A 13,175-nucleotide genomic window follows, 5' to 3' on the forward strand; every position below is an offset into this window, starting at 1 on the left:
AGTTGAAGTATGACTCTCAAGTTTGTGTTGGGACCTTGATGTAGTTTAAATGTCCTTCTAATTTTTCGAACAAATTTATTTAATAATTTTTTATTATTTACATTGATATCCTCAAATTTGTGTTCCAACATTAAATGGCCATCTTGACCCAAACCCAAACCCTAGTCCAAGCAAACCAAATTAATTTCATTTCCACATTCTCTTTCCTCTCTTAAGAATCTCAACTCTAGGGGTCGACTCACTTCACTGGAACTCAAACCACCCCTCTCCCTCCCAACCCAGCCTCCGGCACCCTTCTATACCATGAGAACTGGAAGAACCCTAATGCCGCCCAAAATCCAACCTCCCTGGCCCAATTGCTTGTTCCCCTAGGCCTCTTGGGCCAGTCCCTGCACTCCGGATTCAGTACCCCTCCCAGTCCATCGACGCGCCTGCTTAATGAACCATTTCGCTGACTTGATGATCCAACAATGCTGGATTGATGTGAAAGAGCTTTTCGAGTTCTGGGTTCGATCGCTGGATGAGAATGGGAAGCCTAATAAGTTTGATGTTAATCTTTATAATCATTATCTGAGAGCTAATTTGATGATCGGAGCATCAGCTCGGGATTTATTTGATTTCGTCGCCCAAATGGATGATTTTGAGCATGTTCCCAATTTAGCGTCGTTTAATTTGATTTTAAAGGCCATGCGTCAGGCTAAGGAAACTGAAGCTGCTGAGAAATTGCTTGACGGTTAGTTGGATGTAGTAGTGCTATACCTTTTCTTTTTAAAACTTGATTTCTCGTTACCCTTTTGCTTGAAAGTTCCCTAAATACTTCGTTTTGAGTTAGTAGATGAGATGGGAGCAAAAAAGTTCTCATTTTCTTTTAAAAATAAAATTCATTACTCTGCACTCCAAATTTGTGATGTGAATTGTAAACGTGGATTTAGTTGTGAGTTTTTTCTTTTTAATTTTAATGAGAATTTGAATCCTTTGTATTTGAGATTGTGTGATTGTCTTTGGTTGACGGTTCATAGTTTTTGGTTGATGTTGTTTCGGTGAATTTTAGTGATGTTAGATGAATGAGAATTGGATAAAGATCGCAACTGGGTTATGAATTGGGACAGAAAGGGTGATGCATTATTTATTTTTGAAGATTTAAATTCCTTTTATCAATTTACTTTCTATAAGGATATGCGTTTGTGTTTGAATAGGAAGTCCCTTGCATCGGTAAGATACTGCTTTAAGTTTATTGGAATTACATTCTAAACACTAGTGATATTAAATTGGTGTTGTCACCCTTCACTTTGTCCCTATCACGATGTTGCAAGGTGGAAAGGAATCTCTGCCTAATGATGAATCTTATGATTTGGTTATGGGAATGCTGTTTGAGATGCGACGGTTGAAGCAGCTTTGAAATATATAGATATGGCCTTACAATCCGGTTATAAGTTGTCTATTAAAGTATTTACAGAATGCATAGCTTGCTGTGTTAGTCAGGGCCAGCTTGACACTCTGGTTATGCTCATTGAGAGGTGCAGGTTAGATGACTTATTGATTGCAAAATGTTATTTTGAGTATGCAGGTTGCCTTTTGCTCAATGTTTGATTATTTAACTTTGATTTCTCGGGTCTTATCAGAAAACAGATCAGAATAGAGCTCTATATCCAAATTGGAGTTTGTGCAACTATCTTGCAGAAGCTGTAATGCAAGCAGACAATAGCAAGCTATCATTTTATGACTTGGAGTTTATGGCCAAATGGATTGCTTGAGGCAAAAATGCAAGGCCACCTTTCTTGCTTTCAGTAGATGAAGGATTGATTGTCCTTTTATACTTCCAATTATTTGCATTCTGATTATTTTGTTGAATCAGCTATTATTTAATATTTTGGTGATTTTGATATATTTCTGGAGAAAAAAAGAAATTAGCACGAGAATATTAACTTGCATGCATGCTTCCTTTTCAATTTTAAAAATTAATAATACATAAATATCAAAGAAGTTCCTTAAGCTGCCTCATCGGACACTGATTTAACATTTGAATTAAGTCAATTAAATACAGTTAAAATAATGATAGAAAGGGATTAGTTTATAATAGTGTAACATTGAAGTAAGTTTAAATTACATTTGTTTCAATGATACTGTATAAAATGTTTTTCTATTGTATGATAAATTTTCCTGAAATCATTTTCTAAATGATGTTATTAGCAAAAACAAACACTATAAATATATTTGTGACAAAATATTATAGTAGTATTTTCCTTTTGTCAATCAAAATTTATTTTATAGTAAGATGATATATATCTTATATAAATTAAATAATAAAACGGTGTCTATTAAAACTTAATTTAAATTACATATACGAAAGTGAACAGTGACACGTTAGAGTTGGAAGAGATAAATGAAGTTAAACATGATTTAAACAAATACTCATACTAACTGTTAGCTTCGTCTGATTTTTAATAGAGCTCTCTCTGCTTTTTGTTAGCTTTGTCTTATTGAAAATCATACTAATTGGTCTATCTTTTGCCACTTTCCTTTTCTTTTAGTAATTGATTCAACAACTACTGCAATCAAGATTTCATCTGGCATTTACATGGTTGATAATGACATTTTCTTGGAATGATTAGTTCTTTATCCGTTTTTATTCTCATTTTCTAGGTTTCATCTATTTGATTTCTTCAAAAGCTAATAGTGTTCGTGTTTCTCTTCTGACAATTTATTCGTTTTTCACTGTTCTCGATGCTATGTTCAGTTGCAAGTAGTGCATGATTTGTATCTTATCATGATTTGCCGAATTATTGTGGTTTTGAACTTTTAACATTGTGTTTCTTATTCTTCCTTGTTTGGTTGCTCATAAAACTGAGGAAAAATGGGTGGTGCGTGATGTTCTTTTGTTGTTCTGAGTTTTAGTTATGAAAAATATTTGCTCAACTAAGTTTAAGAGCATTTTCGTAAGCAGGTAAGAGATCTTTATCCTTAAGTCCTAAAATGGAGGTTAATATTTTAGATCCTTTTGGTAACTTTTTCCCCATTTTGAATTATGGGACCAAGAGAAGTTCCAACTTAATTAGGCCTTGTTTGACTAATTTTTGAAGCATATTTGGATTGAGAGGCTTGAAATAATACCTCCTTTTGTAGTTCATTAAGGAAAGAAGTAAGAAGAGTGGAACTTTAGGTGACAATTTCTCTTTTGAAGAGTTTTGGATAGCAGATGTATTAGCTAAGTTTGGCATTTGAAGGGAAGTATTTTCATGGCTTGATGGTGACATTTGTTTTGTTTTATTGAGTTCTCTGTGTTTTGTTGGTATTTCCATGTCCTGACGCTGTCTGTTCTTATTTGGTGTTCGAGTTTTGGTTGATTTGTGTTACGGATGTTTTAATTTTACATATTGGTTCTGAAATGTCTTTGCCCTTTGTTTGATTTTGTGAGTGTTGTCAGTTATTAATGAAAGTTGTCTTAAAAAAAAAAAAAAGATACCAGGTTTTTTCATCTTCAAGTAAGAGCTAGAAAGAATGCAATTGCTTGCATAATTGTTAATGGGAAGAGGTTATCTCATCCAAGAGAATTTAAGTGGACCATGTTTAAAAATTTCGATCATTTTGTTGATGAAAACTGGTGAAGGCCACTCATTGATAGATTAGAATTTAAGTAACTTTCGGGAATGCTAGCTGAAACTTGGGAAGATCCATTCCAAATTGAACAAACGAAAATAATGTTGTTGCATTAGGAAAATCAGGAATATGTCTGCAATGTATAAAGCTTGATTAGGTAGGCTGAATCAGGTAGAGATATTGTATGGAACAGAGCTTGACTAGGTTGTATTTAATTATATTGAAGTTGTCGAGGGTGTGTGGATTAGCAGTTAGGGGATTGTTTTGTATGATATTTTGAAGTTGATGTATGTGATGTTCGCTGCTTATTGTTGGTTTAATGAAATATCATTGACTTATCTCTTCTACCCCACTCACCCCTCAAAAAAAGTTTTAAGATTTAAAATAACATTTTTGAAGAAATACATTTTGCATGATTTAACTTTAATCATGTCAGGAATGTTGTATTTTATTTAGTTGATGAAGTTTATTAAATTATTATTTTGTTTCTTAGTGATATTTTGCTTCTATTGCTTTGTGTTTTATGTAAATTTTGGTTTGAATGCAGCAATGGATACTTCAAAAACTGGAGTTCAAAAGCTTGATTCTGCTAGTGCAAAACTGTAAGTGTGACTTTATTTACTATTTGAAGGAAAGAATTAATGATTTAAAAAAGGAATTAATTAGTTTAAATGTCGGGGAGGATGTCCCTTTTTCTCTGTGTCTTTTCAATCAATCGAAAATTAATTACTTATTCTAAAGTCAAACCTTATTCTGTTCTTTTCAAGAAAAAGAAGAATGGCTGAGGGTTTTTTTCACAATTTTTTTTTTGTTTTTATTTCTGCAAAACAATTAATCTGTTGGCTATTTTCATTTTGATAGATAAGATTCATAACTTTTTGTAGGAAAAGTCATTAAATTACTCCACCTTAAGCAAAATATCAGGGTATTTTACAAAAATAATACAAAAAGAAATTAAAAAAATACTAAAATAGTATACCTTTTTTATTTACTAAAATGGTAAAAAAAACCAAACAGTAGAAAATGGGATGCCACAGGTGGCACCACTCTATTATATACCAACTTCAATCCAGTTGAAGGAAAAGAAGAAGAAGAAGGAGGAGGTTGTGCCGGAAAAAGAGAAAAAGGGAAGAAAAAAAATAGAAAAAATAAGATATTTTTAAAAAAAATAATGGATTATCTTGCTATTATGTTTTTTTGTATAATAATAATTATTTTTGTTGTTAGTTCTGTTATTATTGTTAGTTATTAAGATTAATAAAAACTCAAATTGATGGTTTTAGTTAGTATTATTATTGTTAGTTTTAGGGTTTAGTTATTAATAATTATTGTTACTTAGTATTATTATTAGTAAAAACTAATATTATTATCATGGTTAGTTATTAGGATTAGTAAAAACCCTAATTATTATTTTAGTTAGTATGATTGTTAGTTTTACATTATATTATTGTTAGTTAGTATTATTTTGAGTAAAACTATTATTATTGTTATTGTGTTAGTTATTAGGATTAGTGGTTAAATGTTGTTCATGTACAAAATGATAACTGAAAAGTATGAGCTTAAGAATGAAAAATTGCATATTGAAACATTAATTTTTTATTTAAGTAATTTATTTACTTTTCGAGATTATTTTTGAGATTTTGTTTATTTTTGATGATTGAATATTGAAGATGGATAATAAGTTTTTGTATGCGTTTATTTCGATGGAGTCATCTTGACAACAAGTATTGAATGTATATTTGAATGTCGGCAACAAATAGCAATTAGATTTAATAGAAATTTCTCGTTGAATTATATGAAGGGAAGAATTAATGCAAAAATTGTTAAACGTGAGAGAATGATATCAAAAATTTTCTATAAGTTTTCGTTTCGACAAATCCGATCAAATTCATCGAAATGAAACTTGTAGACGACGAAGACGTGGAGACAATGGTCGCTCTTTACTGTGGGAATGAGAGTGACAAGAATGTACCGATTCACTTATTTGCTGAGTTAGCCGGTATGGAGTAAAATGAAGATGTCAACGCATATGGTGAAGAACACGGAGTTCAAGATTCGTGGATAGTGGCTCCAATATCGTACGTTGATAGTGAATTGACTATAGGTGGGATCGGTATCGATCTGAATATTACACCCGATGTTGATGTGGTTGGTGGTGAAGAAGGTGCTAGCGATCATTATGATGAAAAGGTCGATAGTGATGGTGATCCCGATGTGGATGATGTACCTGATGATATTGACGATGAAGATGTCAATAACGATGGAAATATTAACGCTTCTTCGGTCGAGAACCAGATGCGACGTATTTTGATGCACAATAATATTGGGTTCATAGACCTCGGCGCAGTGCATGTAGCTGAGTTCCCGGAGTAGCTTGAAATAGTTCCTCCTCACCGGCTGGCCATAAATTCTGATCATTTGAAGTTATTCGTAGGATAGAGGTTCGAAAGTAAAGAAGAGTGAGTACTTGCTATTAAACGGTATGACATGAACATATCAGTAGATTATAAAGTCGCAGTGTCTAAATCGACAATATATATTGAGGAGTATTGGAAGGCAGCGGAAGGCTACAATTGACGGGTACTGTAACAGCCCGATTTTGACCTTAATCGGAACAGTGGTTTTTGGGACCACAAATTCGAGTCTGAAAAATATTTTAATATTATTTTCTGTGTTAATTATGTGTGAATTTACATATGTGAAAGTTTCGTGAATTAATTTTATTTTTGTGTGCTTAATTTGAAAAAAATGGCTTAATCGCGTAAAATGAAAACTTGATGGTTAATTAAGAAAGTGCCTAATTGTTGCCGTCTTTATAATTTTGAGGCCTTATGTTGTAATTTAGCCAATAATAATAGGTAGTGGATGGCATAATGATGATATGTGATTTATATATATATATATATATATATATATATATAAATAAAAGTTAAAATAATAATAATATAATAATATATGTTATAATAAAACAAAACATTAAAAGCCACCATTTTATGTTCATCTTTCTTCACCGAATGTAGAAAAGAAAAACAAGGTTTGAAAGCTTGAAACATTCGGCCATTTTGAAGCTTAATTCAAGGTTGGTTTTTGTTCGGTTTTTGATAATTTTTACGATTTTGAGATCGTTGCTTTAAATACTTCAAAACCCATATCTTAATTTTGTGAATTGTTGATGATTTTGAGAAATGCCATTGATGAATGCTTGAGCTTTGTGATAGTTGATGATGGAATATGAAAGATATGTGAAAGATTAACATGTTTTGTCTTTGAATTTTTGATGAATTTGAGTAATTAGGGTTTAATTGTAAAAATAATTTTTTAGGGACTAAAATGTGAAATAAATGAAATATGTGGGCTTGTATGGACACTAGGAATATTCAGCCCTTAAGGAGTGTAGTCAAATTTTGTGTATTTTGTGTTTTGAGCAAAATGGACTAAATTGTAAAAAGTGTGAAATGTTAGGGGCAAAATTTTAATTTACCCATTTATGTGTTTTTAGGCTAAATTGAATAGAATGATATTTAAATAAACTTAATTTGAATATGCTTAGATCAATAATTAAAGAAATCAGATTTGGATCGGGAAAATACAAAAGTGGTCGAGTAGCTGATTTAACAGTCGACGACATCCGAGGTAAGTCTATTAGCATATAAATGTTGTTGAATTTTCAAATATATAAATGTTATTTGTTGAATTGAATTTTGTGGATATATATGTGTATTGGCCGAATGTGTGATAAGCCAGGAAGTTTTATTTCGTGTTTGATTCGATCGAGATACGTTGTCCGAAAGCCCGTACGAACCTTAGGAATAGATAGGATACATATGTCATGACATAGGATTTCCAATATGTGTTATCGTGTAAGACCACGTCTGGGACGTTGGCATCGACTTGTGTTTACGTGTAAGACCATGTCTGGGACATTGGCATCGTATTTGATTTGTGTAAGACCCTGTCTGGGACAGTGGCATCGATATGTGATTACATGTAAGACCAGGTCTAGGACGTTGGCATTGTACGAGTCTTTCGACTATCCGAGTATCCTTTTTAATTCCGAATGGTTCAACGGGGAAAGATAAGTTGTGTACGAATGTATAAATCGGGCTAAGTGACCAGGTATGTGATAGTTGATTACCTATTTGAAAATAAGGTAAGTTGTATACTTGAATTGATGATATGAAGTTATGCGAAATATGAATTATGTGATTGCATATTTGAATATATATGTATTCGACCTTTGATGTATATGTGCATTGAGGAAAGTGATGATTGGTTATATTAATGTTCAATTGATTATACGGTAAAGAGGGAAGTTATTACAAATTATATAAGTTTTGATATATATAAATTGATAAATTGAATTATATCTGAAATTATAATGATTTATTACTAATTATTTAGCTTAATTTATGTAAATGATTAAATGTTTATTTGCTTATGGCTTACTAAGCTTTAATAGCTTACTGTGTGTAATCGCTTTCAATTTTATAGATTTGGAAGTTGGTTAAGAGCACGGGAATCGTCAGAGAAGTCTATCACACTATCGACTGTTTTCGGTATTTTACTAAGTTTGAATTTAAACTTATGGCATGTATAGTCTAGTTAATATGTTTGATTTTTGGGTATGTAAATATGAGCCATGCAAAAAAAAAATGGCTTATTTATTTTGTTAAGCATGGTTTTTATACTTTTGATCAAGTGATAGATATGTTGATTTTGGTATTTCACTAATGCATATTTATTTATGTGAATTATGTTTGATATGTTTTGTTAAGAATGTGGTAAATAATTCGACATAGGTGAGCTTAGTTAAAGCATATAAGTGAGTTTGGTATAATATGTTAATCTCGAATTGGCCATGGTGTATATATATATATTATGGTGTTTTAGTCATGTGCTTGGTAATGAGGTAAATGATATTCAAGCTTAATTAATCTTGGTTATGTGTTATATATATATATATATGATATGTGTGATATGTTTGGTTTTAGTCTTAGTGTTTGCTATCGTTTATTTATAAGTAAATATATGTGAATCTTGTTTGATATGCTTTGTTAAAGTATTGTTATGTAATTTAGTAATTAAGTGAACTCGGAAATGGCATATTTTGACTTATGATTTAATGGCTAAATCTTGTATAATTTATGAGGTTATTTATGGATGTCAATTTGTTACTGAAATAAATTAGGAATGTGGAGTATTTAATAAAGGTACGATTTGCTCATGCAATTGGACTTAATATTCGATTTTATATTTGTAAAATGATATGAATTGTATGGATTTTTTGATATGGCAAAATGGTGTATTCATATGCATAAACTTGTAATAGATAAATATGCATGTTTTAGTCTTTTAAATGATAAATATAAATGATTTCAAGGTAGGTTTAAAATTTATGAATAAGATACATACAAATTCAGGTAATGATAGTTAAGTGAGTAATACAAGCTTGAATTTAGCTTTTATAAATTTATTGGATTAGTCGATTAAAGGATAAGTTGATTTGTATTGAGCATATATAGTTTATGATTGAATGATTTCATTGAAATGGTCATATGTGTATAATATAATGACATCAAAGGTATGTACGTCATAATATAATGTTACTAATGTTGTAAATGTGATTGGACATTAAGTTGTATACATATTGGTTTCATTATGTACATATCTGAAGTTATGAAATGCAATGTTTGATATTTAGATAGTGAAATTATGTACGGACATATTTTCTATATATGAAAAGTGAAGATATATGCTTGAATATGATTTATTTATGAAAATGTCATTAATACGATGGATTTAGGAAATCGAATATTGAAAGTATTATATAATTTAACATGACTCGATGTATACAAGTTTGGTTCGAATTTGTTAATTATAGAATATGTTCGATTGAGCTTTGATGTATGTTTAACTTGAAATTGTTTGAATTTTAAAATGTGTTTATTTGTGATACATGCTTAGTAAGGTATGATTGATTTGAATTGTAATTATCATTTCATATATTTGAATTTAAAATAAGTAAATTGAGGATATTTAAGTTTGATAATGTTATAAATGTATCGTTATTCTTTGGTGTATGAAAGGAGACAAATGATTGTGCTGAATTGTGTCTTATTCGGTAATGCCTCGTAACCCTAATTTGGTGACGGATACGGGTTAGGGGTTTTATAGGTACGAGTTGGATTCATACAAAGTTCGCAGATGTGGGAGATATGAAAATTTGTTAGTTCTCACATGCACATCAACATGTATGACTAGATCATGGAAAACTGATTCGAAAACTATCTGTACGTGTATCATGCCAATGGTAAAGGACATGCCGACCATTAAAGTTTCGGTACTAATTGTCGAAATGCAAGCACGATTCCAGTATCGAGGATCATATTGAAAGGCGTGGATAGCTAAACAGATGGCAATAGAGCAATTGTATGGGGATTATGATTCGTCATATAACGAGCTACAATGATGGATAGCTGCTATGCGGGAGTACGTACCGAGGACTGTGATTGAGTTACTGACAAGGCCTTATTATGGTCTGGACAACTAGTTATAGCCGGTAAAAAGAATTTTCTATCGGATGTTCTGGACGTTTTCCCTACTGCAAGCCATTTGTGCAGGTGGATTGGACCTGGCTATATGCAAAATATACAAAGATGCTACTTCTTGCGGTTGCTCAAGACGGCAATAGAAATGTACTCCCGATAGCATTTGCCATCGTAGATAAGAAGAACTTATAATCTTGGGAATTCTTCCTCACTAACCTGCGGAGGTATGTTATTAGCAACGATAATATTTACATCATCTTCGATAGAAGGAAAGATTTAATTACAACAATTAGGCATTCCGGTGTGCCATGGAGATCCGTTTACTGTATCCGTCACATTGCGTCAAACTTCCATTGTAACACCCCTAACCCGTATCCGTCGCTGAATTAGGGTTATGAGGCATTACCGAACAAACACAACCATTTTTTTTAAAAACCAAACTAATCACAAACATGAAGATTAAATCATTTTCGCATAGCTATTTATAATTTACAATCAAAATCTAACCAACATCGTACTCAAACCTATACATGCCATAAGATCAAGTTCAAATATTTAACAAAATACCAAAAGAAGTCGATAGTGTGATAGACTATGCTGTTGATCCCTGAGCTCGTAACGCGTCTCCAAAATCTATAAAAACAAATGGACAAAAATAATCAAAGTAAGCTTTTATAGCTTAGTAAGTCTATAGCATATCTAAAAATACATATAAAAGAATCACATAATTCTTTAAGTAAATTTATTGAAATCACAAATATCAAATATAATTACTAACCAAACATTGCTATATTAAGTCATTTTGTTTAAATCTAAAAGAATGTATATTTAACTAATATACATAAACGGACAAAGGTATATACATTATATGCATATAATCAAGTTACTAACATAATCATTAACTGCATATACTGATTTCTAGAGTACTTATTGTTCGCACTTCCTCGGATCCATTTATATATAGTTGTTCAATTACATATACCAAAAGCAAAATTTTTATACTTATCAACTATAATTGCCGAATGCACATATTCACTTATACCCACCTATGCCGAATGCATACATATATATATATCCACCTATGCCGAATGCATACATATACACACTTAAATATCAAACGATTTCATGACAACCGATATATATATATATATACATACTCACAAATCACAAAGATTCGAACGATTATATACTCATCAAACATCTTGAAACAATGTTCATATATTTATCCATTTCATATAATTAAAATCATATATATATTTATACCCAATGCTTAGAATCACTTAATTTAAACGGATTCACTGGCACTTCACCTAATAGGCTTATAGTCTAATTCCGTTCACCGGCGCTTAGCCTGCTAGGCCTATAGCCTGATTCAGTTCACCGGCACTTAGCCTGCTAGGCTTGTAGCCAGATTCAGTTCACCGGCACTTAGCTTGCTGGACGTATAGTCCGATTCAATTCACCGCACTTAGCACGCTAGGCGTATAGTCGAACAATTTCACGGCAATAAATCCAATTGATCTTGAGCTTTAACAAAAGAATCTCAATTCACGAAGTTGTATCTCTTATTTGTATATAAAATCCACATAAAATTCAGCTCAATATTCATAATTTATATCTTTAAAACACATGGATAGATATAAATCCCAATCATCAAATCTAGCTTAAATAATTCAATGATTCAACCGAAACATATTTATGTATATATATAACCTCATACTATAGATTCCACTTCTAATATCATAAAATTTAACTTATAATATACTAGGTACCTTAAACATTTGAATTCCTATATACCTATATAGTTTCATATACCATTTCAATACAAGATCTTATACATGTACATATATGCATATTCAATCTAACAACCATATATTACTCTATACTTATTTTGAAACAAGAACATATACCTAAATACTCATACATATTCGAATTTAACATATATATATATATAATTGAATATAATTTCATACTTATACTCAATATAATTATTATTCATAAGTACACATACTTATTCACTTCAACTTATACAAATGTTCAAATATATCTCATACCTTTGAAATTTCATACCTAAATTCAATACAACAAATTTTACATATATATATATACATGTATATTCGAATATAATTTATACATATATGATCATACCTAAATTTATTACATGGACATTCATATGCATATTTGCATATTCATAGCCATTCGAATCTAACATATATATGTATACATAATTTCATACTTCCAATTCAATTTTTTTATACTTTTAAATTTAACTCAACACACATACCATTGATATACATACTTCTATGTTGATTTAATAAAATTAAATAGCTAATAGACTTACCTCGGACGATGGAAAATCGAAATCGGACGATTATTCGACTAATTTGGCTTTTCCCCGATCTAACTCCGATTTCTTTGGTTCTCGATCTAAATATATTCAAAATAAGATAATTTATTTATTAACACATTCAATTTAATCCAAAAACACATAAATGGGCAAATTACCATTTTGCCCCTAATATTTTACACTTTTTGCAATTTAATACTTTTTGCATAAAACACAAAATACACAAAATTTGTGTATACCATATCTAGGCGAATCTTCCTATAGTCCATCTAAGTTCACACATTTTATTTATTTCACATTCTAGTCCCTAAAATATTATTTTGCAATTTAGCCCTAATTACTCAATTTCACCAAAAATTCCAATACAAAATATATTAATCTAAAACATATCTTTCATTATTCATTATCAAACATCACAAAACACAATTATTCATCAATGGCATAGCTCAAAATATTCATCAAAATCAAAAATTCAAGCATGGGTCAAATAGTATTCGAAGCAATGATCTCAAAAACATAAAAATCATCAAAAACCGAACAAAATCCATACCTTAATCAAAGCTTGAATGTGCCGAATGAAACAAAGCTTTAAACCATTTTTTTTCTCTCAAATTCGGCTAAAAGGTGAAGAACATGACATATTAATTTGTTATATTAAACATATACTGCCTTATTATTTATTT

General features: G+C 30.8%; 1 protein-coding gene across 1 annotated transcript; it reads left to right on the forward strand.

Moving 5' to 3' along the window:
• The first annotated feature begins 170 nt into the window (after positions 1 to 170).
• On the forward strand, positions 171 to 5,142 carry LOC105762222 (pentatricopeptide repeat-containing protein At1g26460, mitochondrial-like). The gene is made up of 3 exons (XM_052625700.1): positions 171 to 733; positions 4,145 to 4,199; positions 4,615 to 5,142. The coding sequence occupies exons 1-3, from the start codon at positions 439 to 441 to the stop codon at positions 4,847 to 4,849; spliced, it is 585 nt and encodes a 194-aa protein (XP_052481660.1). The 5' UTR covers positions 171 to 438; the 3' UTR covers positions 4,850 to 5,142.
• The last annotated feature ends 8,033 nt before the right edge of the window (positions 5,143 to 13,175 follow it).

The sequence above is a fragment of the Gossypium raimondii genome, chromosome 12, assembly GCF_025698545.1.
Source record: "Gossypium raimondii isolate GPD5lz chromosome 12, ASM2569854v1, whole genome shotgun sequence".
NCBI classification, from domain to species: domain Eukaryota; kingdom Viridiplantae; phylum Streptophyta; class Magnoliopsida; order Malvales; family Malvaceae; genus Gossypium; species Gossypium raimondii.